The sequence below is a fragment of the Stegastes partitus genome, unplaced genomic scaffold (genome assembly GCF_000690725.1).
Source record: "Stegastes partitus isolate 25-593 unplaced genomic scaffold, Stegastes_partitus-1.0.2 Scaffold2695, whole genome shotgun sequence".
Lineage (NCBI taxonomy): Eukaryota > Metazoa > Chordata > Actinopteri > Pomacentridae > Stegastes > Stegastes partitus.
In genome coordinates, this window is record NW_007580426.1 from 4,698 (window position 1) to 18,945 (window position 14,248).

General features: G+C 45.1%; 1 protein-coding gene across 1 annotated transcript; it reads right to left on the reverse strand.

The window, feature by feature from the left end:
• Window positions 1-5,446: 5,446 nt before the first annotated feature.
• On the reverse strand, window positions 5,447-10,859 carry LOC103375599 (cytochrome P450 2F2). The gene is made up of 11 exons (XM_008305912.1): window positions 10,698-10,859; window positions 9,701-9,863; window positions 8,217-8,369; window positions 7,948-8,108; window positions 7,490-7,558; window positions 7,221-7,346; window positions 6,902-7,028; window positions 6,480-6,565; window positions 6,003-6,104; window positions 5,777-5,918; window positions 5,447-5,679 (listed from the first exon to the last, which is right to left on the reverse strand). Exons 1-11 carry the CDS (start codon window positions 10,857-10,859, stop codon window positions 5,492-5,494), a joined length of 1,479 nt encoding a protein of 492 aa, XP_008304134.1. The 3' UTR covers window positions 5,447-5,491.
• Between the last annotated feature and the right edge of the window lie 3,389 nt (window positions 10,860-14,248).

Here is a 14,248-nt window from a genome sequence, read left to right on the forward strand (position 1 = left end):
CGATGCTCCCTCCAACGAGTCCCATAATCTGCCAGAATCACTCCTACAGCAGGAGCAGCAGCACAAAGAGCTCAGGAATGATTTCAAAATATCAGCCGTTTCTGTTATATTCAAACCACATTTACTTTCCCACCTGTTGTATTATTTAATCTCCACAGCACTTCAAAGGGTTGTTTTGTTCTGGACTTTAAAACCTGAACTACTCACATCAGTAAATCCATAGACTGTTCATATTAAGTTAACCTTACTGATGTGTGATGTTAAAATACAGGGTTAGGGTTAGACTAACCCTAACCCTAACCCTAACCCTAAACTACCGAAAAAATGAAGCAGTAACTCTCAATGTCCTGACCTTTAAATCAGGATCTATGCTCAAAAAAACAATTTAATAATCATATATATATATAATGTAAAATATAATTGTAATTTGGGATTAAAGGATTTTTTTAAAAACATAAAATATGGTGTTGAAGGATGGATGGCTTTGCTTTTGTCTTTTTGTAGTATTATCATTTAAACCAAGTGAAGCCACCACCTAACTGTGAGAACAGTTTGTGGCAAGCTGCATAAAACGGATAGAGGCCTTTGTCTGCAGAACCATGAGCTATTCCAGCTTTTATAGGCTTTACTTAATTCACTTAAACTTTAAAAAATGCTCTCAGTAGTAAACATTCAGAAGTGGTGGCATCTCGTCAGTCTTGGAGATTTTCAGTAAGAACATCATTCAGAATTATTGAAAATCAAAACCAAGCTAGCCTTTCACAGTCTTGTTTTTTTTTCTTTTTTAAATAAATCCTTTTTCACTTGGAGTGCTGTTGTCATGGTTTAAAGTTCTTCCTTCTCAGTCTGGCTGTTGTTGCTCCCTCTGCCCACCAGAGATCCTCAGAGTCCTGCCCTGTGCCCAGGCTCTTTCTTCCAGTCTCCATTCAGCTCACCTGTTTCCACCCTCTTCACCGTTCCTTTGCCAGGTCGTCTGCGTTTCTTAAGCAGTTCTTAGCTTCTACCCTGCATTTTGTTTAACTTGTTCCTTTGTCATTGATCTCACTTCAGCTTGCTCCTGGTGTTTGTCTAACTGTCTGGCTTTTGTATTTTGGTTGAAGTGACAAGAAAAGTTAAGCAATCTGCCTTTCAGACACCATGTAGACCTGCTGAACATGGCTCAAGCAGCCGGTTTTACAGAAGACTTCCACACTTCTGAGGATGAGCCTTAATCCAACTTAAACCCTCCTTTTTCTTGTTTTTTCAAGTTGTAAGTGTGGAGCTGTTCATTTGTGACTGTTATAGGGTATTGTGTCGGTAACTTGCATGCAAGCTACAGTAGCAGAAGGCCAACTTGATGTCTACGTCCGGAGCTAGTTTTGCCTTGTTTCAGCGTTTCCCAGCATGCTGCAGCTTGTGCCGTATCCACAGTGTGTAAAACAGGCGTCGTGTAAAACAGGCGTCGTGTACACTTCAGCTGCACCGTGACCGTAGTTTCCTTCATGCTAATTTCTATCTTATCTCTGAGTCCAGAAATGCAAGTAGAGAGATAAGGGAGATGTGTTGCTATGTACTCGCTGCCCTATGTCTGCTTTACCTTTATTTTCTGTGATTTCGTTATTAAACAGGTCCTGAGGTCGTCCAGCAAAATCGATGCCCTTGGTCACCATCGCCTCCTTCATGGGCTTCAACCCGCTGATGAAGACAACTGGTCTGGGGCCGATGAACAGGCTGTAGACGTTCCCATACGTCTTCCTGAGCTGGGAGGGAACAAGATCAAATATCAGTATTAGAAATGCATGCATGTTGGTCGGACCTCAACGTTTCCGCATCACGCTGTCACATTAACGGACAGCCAGGCACAAGCAGCAGTAGGTTCATCAACAAGTTCTATTTATTAATGATCCCTGGAGAAAGGATCTAATGGAAGGTTCTACTGCGTACCTTATCTCAGACAGGTGAGCTGTCACACACAGTCGCCGTTTATACGGATCACTATCCTCAGGTTGAGTTCTGACATTTTAATGTAACTGTTTACGACAAGTGAATATACTGAGCTCTTCATTATTTGGACACCTTGATCAGCTGCTACTGGTTTAGATTTGATCTTGTCTAATCTCGCATGAACGGTAAACCCTGTGCGCCGTCCTGCACATCTCTGCATCACTGCGAGGGGGTGTTAATGGGAAGTGTCCTATGCCTGGATGAAAGCTGTCAGCTGAAGGGTTGATGAAGCCACCGACGTTCTATATGGACTGTCTGAAAAGGGCTTTAGCTCTGTTCAGTGAATGTTGTCAGCCTCCAATAGATTTAAAAATCATGCTGAACACACAATAGCAATCAAAAGAAAATGAAGTGAAAGCATTAGAACAGGTGATACTAGCATGCCATAAAGGACACGGCAGCAGGAGACAGTGGTGGTCCTGCAGAGCTCAGGTCGGTGGTCTGCATGATCCTCAGAGGAATCCTTTCTGTAAATAGGAGCTGCTGTGGCTGTGAAATGTGAAAAGCTGACAACTTTCAACCACATTAGTTGATAATCAGCTAACCATCATTGACTGATCAACAAAAGAAGTCAGAAAACGGCCAGCATCTGTGACCTGTCGGACTGGTTGAATCCACGCCAAGCATGCAGGCAGTCAACTCTGACCTGCCAACATGTTGCACAATCACATAGAGAGAGCGCGAGCAGGAGCTGTGTTCATGGTCTGAAAGTGTAATGACCCAACAAGTTAACTATTTACCTTTTAGACACATTCAGGTACTAATAAAAGTAATTCTACTGAGACCACAACAATTCCCGGCATTGAAAGAGCAACATCATTCCCTGCAGCCTCTTTCTTACCCTCTCAAAGTCCTCCAAAGGGTTATGCAGGTTCAGCTGCAGAAGGTTTCCCACTATGGGCAGGGTCGGGGGTCCCGGTGGAAAGTTCTTGGGCCTCCGCGACTTGAGTTGAAGGATGATGAAGAAAATGCAGAGCAACAGCAGCACTACTGAAAGAAACATGGTGGAAAGGTCTGGACGGCTCTGAGAGGCGAGCTGCTGGACTCACTGGAGCCGGGCAGCTGATTCGTGGCCCTGCCTCCTGTGGTGTACTTTGTTTCTGTGGACTAAAGGTTCTCGAGGCCGTAAACAGAGAGAGGTGACGCACTGCGAGGCACAAGTTCTGACAGGATCTGATTTGCTGAGCTGGCAGGCCGGTTTACGTGTGATACAGATAAGTCTGAGGTACGATAACAGAAAAACTAAAGCGGTTAAAGTCTTAATTTACCAACACTGTTGTTGTGCTCACTGAGTACCAGCCTCTAAACACGACCGCCTGCTGCCTCGGTGCCTCCCGGCTGAGCTGAATGCTCATGGAGGCAGCATGTGTGTGATTGTTCTCGTGTCTCTGTGGTAAAGCTATTAGGTGACAAACATTATTTCTGTTTAATTTCAAAATGTAAATGAACAGGGGCTCTCTCCTTTCCTTCCCTGTGAATAAATCCTGATGATGTCTATCTTGTGCTAACGTTTACATCCCAACCTGTGATCTCATCCTGGGCCGTGCATCACATATAAAACCAGAGCAGTGCTGAGAAGAAGGGAAAGAGAAGATAAGTATGTCAGGAAGAAAGACAAGTAGCTGCTGTGACTTCAGAACATTTCCTTCTGTACGTTCATTGTACTCTGTTCTGGCCATAGAGACAACTTCAGTTTACTGTCTTTTGAAGAAAACAGAAATAAGAGATGGTAAATTCTGCAGATACCAGTATAAATAAATATCTACATACTTCATACATTCAGCTGCTGCACATTTATTTAAAATGCACACAGTTCTGTTTATTGGGTAAACTTGAGCGACATAATGCAATTTAACACAACAAAAGTAAAACACATTCTAACTATTCTCTATTAATTCAAGCTAAACAACAACGTTCATGTGCTTTTCACCCTAACAGGTTAAACAGGTCTAACTGTGATCAATACATGTTGTTTTTGGGCTGCTGCTGTAGCTCAACTGGTTGAGCTGGTGACCCAGGTACAGGGGCTATAGACCCAGGTACAGGGGCTATAGACCCCGACGCAGCGGTCATGGGTTCGAATCCAGCCCACAGCCATTTGCTGCAGGTCCTTCCCCTGTTCTTCTCCCCACTTCCTGTCTCTCTCTCTACTGTCCTGTCAAATAAAAGGCCAAAAAATACATGTTGTTTTGGTCATTTAGTGTTTAACGAGCCCCTCTGCTGGAAGTCAAGCCTTTTGCCTTGTTGACAGGCGAGTGCTTTCTCTACACGCTGGCCGACATATACCAGTCTGCGCCATGGCTGAGCATGTCGCCTTCAAACTGCAGCGTGCTCATGATAACGAAAGAGATTCAGACTTCCAGTGTTTCATACATGACAAACGTAAAGAACAAACCTGTCTGCTTGTAGGATTTCACATGTAACTCTCTCTGTTGTTCCAACCTGCTGTTGTCTGGCACAGATGCAGTGTTTGAGCAGAGCTGTAGGTGAGCTGGTGTGCTGAGGTGCAGTGAGCAGCACCGGGAGTGGATAAAGAAGGAGAGGCGGGGACTAGATAGACATCTCAGGCGTTATCTGTTGTTGTCATGGTAACAGACATCTGAATATGTCGTTGTGATCCATGGAGGTGAGTTTGTTCAGTGACCAGAGTGTTTAACGTTCAGGTTTCAACAAAAACAAGATACAAAATGGAAAAACAGATTTGCATCATTGTGTACCTTTTTATTAGAAATGTGTTTCAGATGAATCAGAACAACCTCCACCATGTCAGTTCTTACTGTAAGTGTTTCATTTAAACAACAGAAAAGGCAAAGAGGACCCCTCCCCTTCATATTTAATATGACGTCTCAGGGACAGTTCTGCACCAAGCTCCTATCCTCACAATCCTCAAAAGGTGTTCAAACAGACGTTGGAGAGGGAGGCATCATCTTATATTCTGGACCCGTACGGTCATCAACAAGTTGGGAGAAGATTTGTTTTCCAGCAAGACAATGACCAGAAGCATACAGCCAGAGCGCCACAGAAATGGTGTAAAGACAACATGGTATGGCCGATTCAGAGCCCAGACCTCCAACCAGTTGAGAACTTGTGGCTGGACTTCAAAATGTCTGTTCACTCATGATCAACCTGACAGAGCTTGAATACTTTTGCAAAGAAGAACAGGGTCAGACTGTTCAGAGTGTATCTACTAAACACTGGCTGAATACTTCTGCAATCACGTATTCATCTACTTCGTACTTACTTTGTAGAAATGTGTTTTCACTTTGACATGAACGAGTTTATTTATGTAAATGACTGTAAGGAAAGCCTGATTAAACTGACAAGGATTTAATGTTGAAAAGCAATTAAAGGGGAAAACTCTGAAGATGGGCGAAACCTTTACAGGTGCTATAGTTGCTGTTAAGGTTGCCTGAAAAGCCCTCCATTACTCCCATCAAATTATTGCTCAGATGTGTTTGTGTTCATCTGAGTTGGCGGCTCTGGTTCTGCTGTGTGTCTGGAGACCACTTCACTGGGATGACCTGAGCTGGACCTTCATGCGGTAAGGTTGTGGAGACAAAGTGACTCCATAGACTGGAGTGAAGTCTGGTTCTCCTGCATCCTCAGGCCAGATGAACTTGAACTTCCTCAGCAGAGTCACCATGATGAGGAAGAGCTCCATACGGGCCAGACCCTCTCCGAGACACATCCGAGGACCTGAGGGATAGAAAACACCTCAAAGTCATCGACAGCAGCTATTTGATCTGCTTCAGCATGCCACTCCAAGTGTGGTGCAGTCTTGATGTTCTTGTACCTGCAGAGAAAGGCATGAAGGCCTCTGGTTTGACAAACTCTCCCTGGTGGTTCAGGAAGTTTCCAGGGTTGAATTCATGAGGGTATTTCCACTGTCCCTCCTCATTCAGCACTGAGGTCAGGTTCTGGATGATTATTGTACCCTGAAGAGAAAATGAACCAACAGACCAACGGTCACAGTGGACACTCGTTAGTTGATAAAATCTCATTAACCAGGTGCCTCTGACCTTTGGAATGGAATATCCCATGAGCTCTGTGTCCTTCGTGGTGCTGTGGAAGACGCTGAGTGGAGCAGTGTTGGACATCCTCTGTATCTCGTGGATCACAGCCTGGATCAGGACACATTTAGACATTTCCATATGCATTATCTGATTTGCTGCAGAAGGAAAAGAAAGCAGGCTCTGAGATGCTCAGCTGCAAAAACGCAGATCAGTAACGCTGCAGCAGGCAGCAACAGACCAGGATGAATGTTATCTAGAGAGGGACTACTATGGAGCTTCCAATCAGATGAGCTGCATGTGTTTGACCACATGCCATGCTAATGCAACAGGGCCATGAATACTGAGCAGAATAGAAACCGACTCTAGCAGGTTTCTACTCTTGTCAATGACTTCCTACCTTGAGCCGACTTTGCATGATTATCTACCAGACATGCCAGTCAGAACCAGGCTCACACGTTACACCTGGCTGATTATTTGCTGTACCTGCATGTAGGGCATGTTGTTTTTGTCTTCAAAGCTGGCCTGATTCTTCCCTCCCAGCACCTCATCGATCTCCTGCTGACATCGCTCTGAGGGGGCGAGAAAACATCAGACGTTGAGCTCCATATGTTGCACTACAACTGAAACGATGAGATAACAATACAACATGACTGCAAATCAGGGAAATGTCCAGTCTTGAGGTCTGAGGAGGAGAGCAGTGATAGATACTGGCCATGAACAAAACAAATCGGCAGCTTTTCAGTGAGGGTCCGTATGCAGTGCATGCTGACGTGGGTGGACAGCTTTGTGACGGACCTAGACGAAGTGTTTCCTCTGATGTTGTCAGTTATTTTCTACACAGACTCCATTCAGTGAGGTCTACATTACAGGAACAGGCTGAACACTGGACACATGTGCAGGTAGACCTTGTATGTGTGGGTACTTCATCAGGTACAGGAAACCAGTCAGCAGGGTGTTGGAGGTGGTGTCGGTCCCAGCAAAGTGGAGATCCATAGCGTACAAAACAAGTTTGTCTTCTGCAAATGAAGAATCCTCTGACTTCTAAGAACAGGAGAGAGATCTTTGTAAGACAAATGCATGTAATTCAATTGTACCACGACGAGGAGAGGGAAGAGTTAGCTCATGACTTTGTGCACTCGATCTGCTGCAGCGGTCTCATTTCAACATGTCAGGTTTTAATGGATGTCCTGTATCCGTGCACGGTATATGAGATAGTGAGTTGACTGTTTTCATACACGTAAACACCTTGTCTAGTTCTTCCAGGTAGCAGTCAACAAAGTCTCGAGGCTCTCCAGGGACTCTGGTCTTCTTGTGCTCATTCACCAGACGCAGCACAAGATCCTGGCAAGTCTAAGAAACACAAAGCATCACTCACAAGTTGTATGAATTTACATTTCTCTTTTCACTGATATGTGTGTGTATGACCAAGCACATGGTGTGTGTGCTGGCCACTGTAGTGTACATGCATGTGCTTAGATACTTCAACACCTTACCATGCAGTTCTCAAAGGCCTTGCGGAAGGGAAGTGGCAGCTGACGAATGAAGGGCAGAGAGTCGTACAGCTGTGAAGAAAGACAAGTGAAATGAGTCTGACTGTGATGGACTGAGCTGTCCAGAGTGTACCCTGGCTTTGGACTTTGTCAGTCTGAGTAGGTTGCAGCCTGCCAGAGACCCGTGACAGGATTACCTCGGCGTTATCTATGATGTATTTGGACCCAGTCATACAGACGGTGCTTCCTGCCCGATGAGCTCAAAACAGGTGAGTTTGTCCTCAGATAGAGACCAAGCTGAGATGTACTTTTATGTTCAATGCTAGCTAGTTAATATTAGCATGGCTAACATGCTAAGCTAAGCATCTGGCTCAGAGCAGCCTCACAGAGCAGCTGTACAGGCTGCTGACCTCCAGCCCTGGTCAGCCTTCAGAGTCGGGTTTAACACCTCTTTAACTCACCATGGCCCACGGTCCGTTGGCGATCTTGGCATTCTCAGTGAAGCACCGAACCACCTCTTTGATAAACATGTCGTCATACTCGTAGCGTGTACCGAACAGAACCTGGCAGATGATGTTGGAGGCTGCGTTGTGAAACATGACTTGAGGACTCATGGTTTTACCTGTAAAAGAAACACACAACACAAACTAACACGTGGACAGGATGGTACCAGAACCCAAACCAGCAGAACAACAAAGCGTTCAGCTGTGTGGACCTATAGATGTCGTACCAATGCTCTGTTCCAGCGTTTTCATGGTGTGTTGAATCTCATCATGAATTCTCTCCTCCATTGATTTCTTCCCCAGACCAAAGTTCCTCAGAGTCATCAGAGCGAAGCGGCGATGCTCCCTCCAACGAGGACCATAATCTGCCAGAATCACTCCTGCAGCAGGAGCAGCAGCACAAAGAGCTCAGGAATGATCAGACTTAACAAACAGTTTTATTCCAGTGCATCTCTACCTCGTGTCCTGTTTCATTTTGTCGTTTCCACTGTAGTTTAAAGTATTTTCTTTATTTAAAACCTGAGACATTGCTGTATCAGATGTATCCCAGCAAAACTCATCAGATGAGTGAGGTCACAGTCTCTGTGCATGTTAGTTACACCCAGAAGCAACAGTCAAGCGTCATGTTAAAGTGATGGGACATGTTCTGCAATGTCTGCATTTATTCAGCAAACTGTGTGGGTACAAGAAACACTCATTTAAAAAAAAGAGTAATGTTTTAATTTGGGGTTCAAATACATCTGCTATTAACCATTTATGAGGTCTGCTTTGTTGTTGCAAGACAACAGACAGAGTCTTGCCTAAGGACACAACGACCATGAAACAGGTTACAGGGCGGAATCGAACCGCCGACCTTCCGATCATCGACCGATTCGCTCTACCACCTGAGCCACAGCCGCTCTACCACCTTGAATTGAACAAAAAACAGAACAAAAATGCTCTAAATATTAAACTTTGCAAAAGTTGTGGCATCCAGTCAGTCCAGGAGATTTTAAGTATTGTCCAAAATCAATAAAACACAAATTCAAAAATGCCTCCCAGACTGGTGGTTTCCAGTAATTCCCTCTAAACGTTCAGCGTTGCTGCCATTGTTGGAGCTTCTCTCTCAGTCTGTGCCACTCCCTGCTCCCATCCTGTTCCTCAGCCCCTTCTACGCATGTTTTCATTCCCATACATTTGGTTTCACCTCAGCTTGCTCCCTGTTTGAACCTGATCAGACAGGAGAGCTGCTATCAACCTGCCTATTTGCTGTTGTATTTCCTTTCTTCAGACCACACGTTGAGCTGCTGAACACGGATCAAGTATTTGTTCTTACTTATTACCTGAAGAAGACAAATCATAGGCGAGCTCAGTCTTGACGTTAGCCTTTGTTTTCTTTTCTGATTCTACATAATTTATACCTGACATACTTTATAGTTGCTCTGCATGCTGTGTCTCCTACAAACACACACCAGATAAAAGGTTTCATTTATAGCCCAGGTGCTTGGTTTTTCCTTTTCAGCGTTTTCCAGCTTGCTGCAGCATGTTTCTCATCCACGGTGCGTTCAGAAACAGGCTGGTCTTGTGTACACATTACTGAGATAATAACAGCAGTGAAAGCTTTAAGTGCACCATGACCGTGCTTTCTCTCCAGTTTAACCAGTTTCTATCTTATCTCTGAATCAAGAAATGTTTGACTGAAACGTTGGCGTATCCTATATGTCTGCTCCACCTTTATTCTCTAAGACGTCGTTATTAAACAGGTCCTGAGGCCGTCCAGCAAAATCAGCGCCCTTGGTCACCATCGCCTCCTTCATGGTCTTCAGTCCGCTGATGATCACGGCTGGTCTGGGACCGAGGAACAGACTGTAGACGTTCCCATACGTCTTCCTGAGCTGAGTAAAACAAGAACATTTGCTCATTTAGTTCAGCTCACTGTCTGTTACCCTGCAGGGCAAAGTCACAGAGACAGGCCCAGTGTCAACGGCTGAGAGGCTTAAAATCATCTAAAAGGGTAAGAGCGATAAAAGCATAAAGAACATGAAGTGTAGACACTACAACAGGGGAAATGAGAAGTCAACAGGCTGATTATTGGTTCTTATTGCACAGACATGCTGTTTTAGCTTCGGTCCGTCATCAGGGTTTACATTCTGTTCTTTCTACGACCACCCCATCCACTGCCTGTAACACCTGTACACGAGTTAATGAGGTAGAGCACTGTGGAAATGACATCGCATTCTCAGATCAGTTGCCATCCAGGCGTGTCCTGCTGCCCTCACATCAGGGTTTCAGTGATCCCCAAAGACCCTGACCCTGTAACTAGGAGGAGCTGCTGCCATGAGATGTTAGAAGGGATTTGTTTCCATGCACAGAGCCCTGCTAAGCGAAGCCCTTTCAGCCACATTTAATTGATAATCACATCACAAATATTGACTTGTTAACAATAGAAGTCAGAAGACGCCCATGTCTGCGACCTGTCGTCCTGGCGGGATCCGTGCCAAGTGTGCAGGCAGTCAGCTCTAATCTGACACGCAGCAGTGATGCAGCAAACAGAGAGTTCTGTGACTGTCGCAGGTGCTTCATGTTAAAGCTAACAGGTTGGCAGCACAAGTAAACCGTGACTGTCAGTATTTAGATATGTAGACACACTCACATACTAATAAAAGGGAATTCATTAATGTGCTACCAGTCCTACAGAGCAACATCATTCCCTGCAGCCTCTTTCTTACCCTCTCAAAGTCCTCCAAAGGGTTATGCAGGTTCAGCTGCAGAAGGTTTCCCACTATGGGCAGGGTCGGGGGTCCCGGTGGAAAGTTCTTGGGCCTCCGCGACTTGAGTTGAAGGATGATGAAGAAAATGCAGAGCAGCAGCAGCACTACTGAAAGAAACATGGTGGAAAGGTCTGGACGGCTCTGAGAGGCGAGCTGCTGGACTCACTGGAGCCGGGCAGCTGATTCGTGGCCCTGCCTCCTGTGGTGTACTTTGTTTCTGTGGACTAAAGGTTCTCGAGTGCAGAAAGGACTGGACGCTCTGAAGAGGCGAGCTGGTTGGTGTACTATAAAAGGGCAGCTGAGCTGGAAGCCCTGCCTCTTCTGGCTGTTTGCTTTATGTCTTTGTAGTAAAGGTAAATGAAGAACCAGAGAGAGGTCACACACACCGAGGCACAAGTTCTGACAGGATCGGATTCACTGAGCTGGCAGGTCGGTTTAATATCGGAGAGTACAGATAGTGGAGAGTCAGAGTTTGAGCTCTTTATTTATCGCTGGCGTGCTCGCTGAGGCTGCCTCTATAAACAAAACAGTGACACTTGTGAGTTTCCTCGATGCATCACAGCTGAGCTGACTACTAATGGAGGCAGCATGTGTGTCTGTGAAGTGTTCAGTTATTAGATTACCAGAATAACAACTCATTTCTCTGTTGCCCTCTCGTTCTCTTTCATGTCAATATAATGCTGATAATCTGTTGCTCAATTAGTTTCAAAGGTTGCCTTGGCTTCCATCCATCCATCATCTCTACACCTGAACCCTCACCAGGGTCATGGGGGGCGGAGTCTATCCCAGCTGACTCAGGGTGAAGGCAGGTTCACCTGGACAGGTAACCAGTCTATCACAGGGCTACACTTAGAGACAGACAACCAAGCACACTCACATTCACACCTACGGACAATTTACAATCACCAATTAACCTCAGCATGTTTCTGGACTGTGGGAGGAAGCCGGAGAACCCGGAGAGAACCCACGCTGCACGGGGAGAACATGGAGACTCCACGCAGGAAGATCCCGGGTGTCCTCACCGGGACGCCAACCAGCGACCTTCTAGCTGTGAGGCGCTAACGGTGCTAACCACAGAGACACCTGCAGCCTTTGCCTTGCTATGTCTTGGCTTATTAGTTGAGTGGAAGACAGTTAATGATTTAATTAATCACAGGCAACATGATGTAAAATAATTCAGCCTTTCAGCAGGTGTTTCTCTTGCAATAACTTTTGCTGCATGTGAGGTTTTACATTCCATCCCGTTATCTGTTCTTGGAACAACTTGTGTGCAACAAATGCACTTAAACAACTCGGCCAGCTTTGGGAAACTAAAGTAAAGAGAAGAGATATAAAGTACAAGTAATTAGAGGAATAAGGAGACAGCAATACAGGACCAACACACTGCCAATTAAAAGGGTTTTAGTGTCTTAGGGACTGAAAAAAGAATTAAAAAATACAGAAAAATGGGAGAGGTAGCCTATATGATTTTAGTCGAATTTATAAAGAAATCTGTGAGTGGACCATGAAGTCAGTTTAAATTCACGCCTGAAGTTTAAAGCAGAGCTGAGCTGCCAGTCTGCAGATTCAGTAACTCAGTGACTCCTGCAGCAGGACGCAGACGGGCTCTGACTGAGATACTGAACATGAGGCAGAAGCCGGGAACAGAGTCTGTTGTTAGAAGATTCAAAGAATTCAAAAGGATTCAAAGACTTTAGTGTCATGTGCAGCAGCAGGATGTCCTCAATGAAAGCTTCAGTTCTCTGAGTCTCCACCCGGAGCCACCATCAACCTTTCTACAGAATATATTCAGTTAGAAACTCACCATGTTCTCTGATAAATATGAATATACAAACATAAAAAAAAAAAGGTTCTGTAGAGAGAAAAAACAAGTATAGAAGATGTTAATGGTGCAGAAAAGGTTCAGACGATGGACTTCCCATATAAAACACACAGAGTGAGTTAATGTGTTTAAAAGGTTTGTGAAATCATTTAATAGTGTGAATTTATTTAAGCTTTACAGGAACGAGATCTGATTGGTGAGTTGTGCTGTTAATGTGAGTAAAAACACCTGCACACTGTCTGTTCATAGGATGTCTGCTGAGTTTGTTCATTTCTTTGCCAACTGAATCCAGCAGATGACTTTAAAGGGAACGTTCCCACTACATTGATAAAATACAGTTTTAATACGTATACTTTTCCATTTGTGTATGTTTTTTTTCTTCTAATCAATGTAGTTTTTGAATATTTATTTGATTTTATTGTGATTAAACTACCAGGTATTTATATTTAATGAAACCTAATCAACTCTTTGTTTATTTTTTAGCTGCAGAAACCAGATGAAAATCTCAACACAGGTGCTATAGCACATTTATGCCACATGATGGCAGCAAACGCAGACTGGACTCTTACTTCCAGGTGTGGCGCTGTGCCCTGACTAGTTGGCATGTCGGCCTGCAGCGAGGAGTTTGCGAGTTGGTGTGAGTGCCAAGTTCAAGACGGATTACTCAGGAAAGACTGTGCTAGAGCAAACTAAACTTAGGCATTGTTTTAAAAGAATATTTAATCATGTTTGGCTTTTAGAAGCTGGACAAGGCTCTGCATCATGAGCTAAAATAGGAATAGGAGGCAAGACAGCTCGACAGAAGCTTGCAGCACTGGCAGCACATCAACACATGTAGGAGGTTCGTGTCATGAAGTTAGACGGCATCATGACTGAACCTCCAACTGAGGCTCACCTGATGGCACAGAGGTATTTGGGAAAGCTGCCTTCTGCCCGCTCTGGTCTTCTGTGTAGGACGATTACACTGTAGAAGAGATCCGTGAAAAGCTGAAAACACGGTCATCATGTGCCACGCAAGGTTCAATAAAAACGTAGACGGGTTTTAAGAGGATCCCGTGACGGAGTGGAAGACCGATGTGTCGCCGTGACGACGCTGTGGTGTGATCAGGCCTCAGAGGTGCTGATGACAGCCGGAGGTCGGTGGGCTGCAAACTGGAGAAACGATAGATTTGGCAAATGTCTGGCGATTCTTTACTTCTGTAGAAGCAGGAATGGAGGATCTGAGTTCTGGGAACATCAGATTCAGAGTGACACACAGATGTGTAGGATGCATCCAGCTGGCAGAGATCCCTGAAAATGACACAGCTGTGGATTTGACCACATCTGGACGTTAGCCTTAGACCTTCAGGCCCCCTGCATGTAGCACGACCTGCGCTGTTGCTTTGTTTATAGATCCAACAGACGACATTGGAGGAAGCCATCAGGCCTGGCAGTTTGGCGAACACCAGAGAACTCAGTCCCAGAACATCCCTTCCCACCGTCACCGCTCAGATTCTCCAGCTTCCTCCACAATAAGGTTTAGCGCAATTAAATGTGAACTGAGTTTAGGTGTTGCTCCTGTGTGTGAATGAAAGGTAAGCTGTGAGGAGCCTGGTCAAACGATGGCGGCCATGTGGAGCTACAGCGGGTCAAACGATGGCGGCCATGTGGAGCTAGAGCGGGTCAAACGATGGCGGCCATGTGGAGC

Bases quoted from the DNA above. Each gene is read 5' to 3' on its own strand.
- LOC103375599 (XM_008305912.1), bottom strand. From the start codon at position 10,859: ATGTTTCTTTCAGTAGTGCTGCTGCTGCTCTGCATTTTCTTCATCATC. The intron at 7,347-7,489 runs GTAAGGTGTTGA...TGTGTTTCTTAG, and splicing joins AGGCCTTTGAGAACTGCATG to ACTTGCCAGGATCTTGTGCT. The intron at 6,105-6,479 runs GTACAGCAAATA...GTCCTGATCCAG, and splicing joins ACAACATGCCCTACATGCAG to GCTGTGATCCACGAGATACA.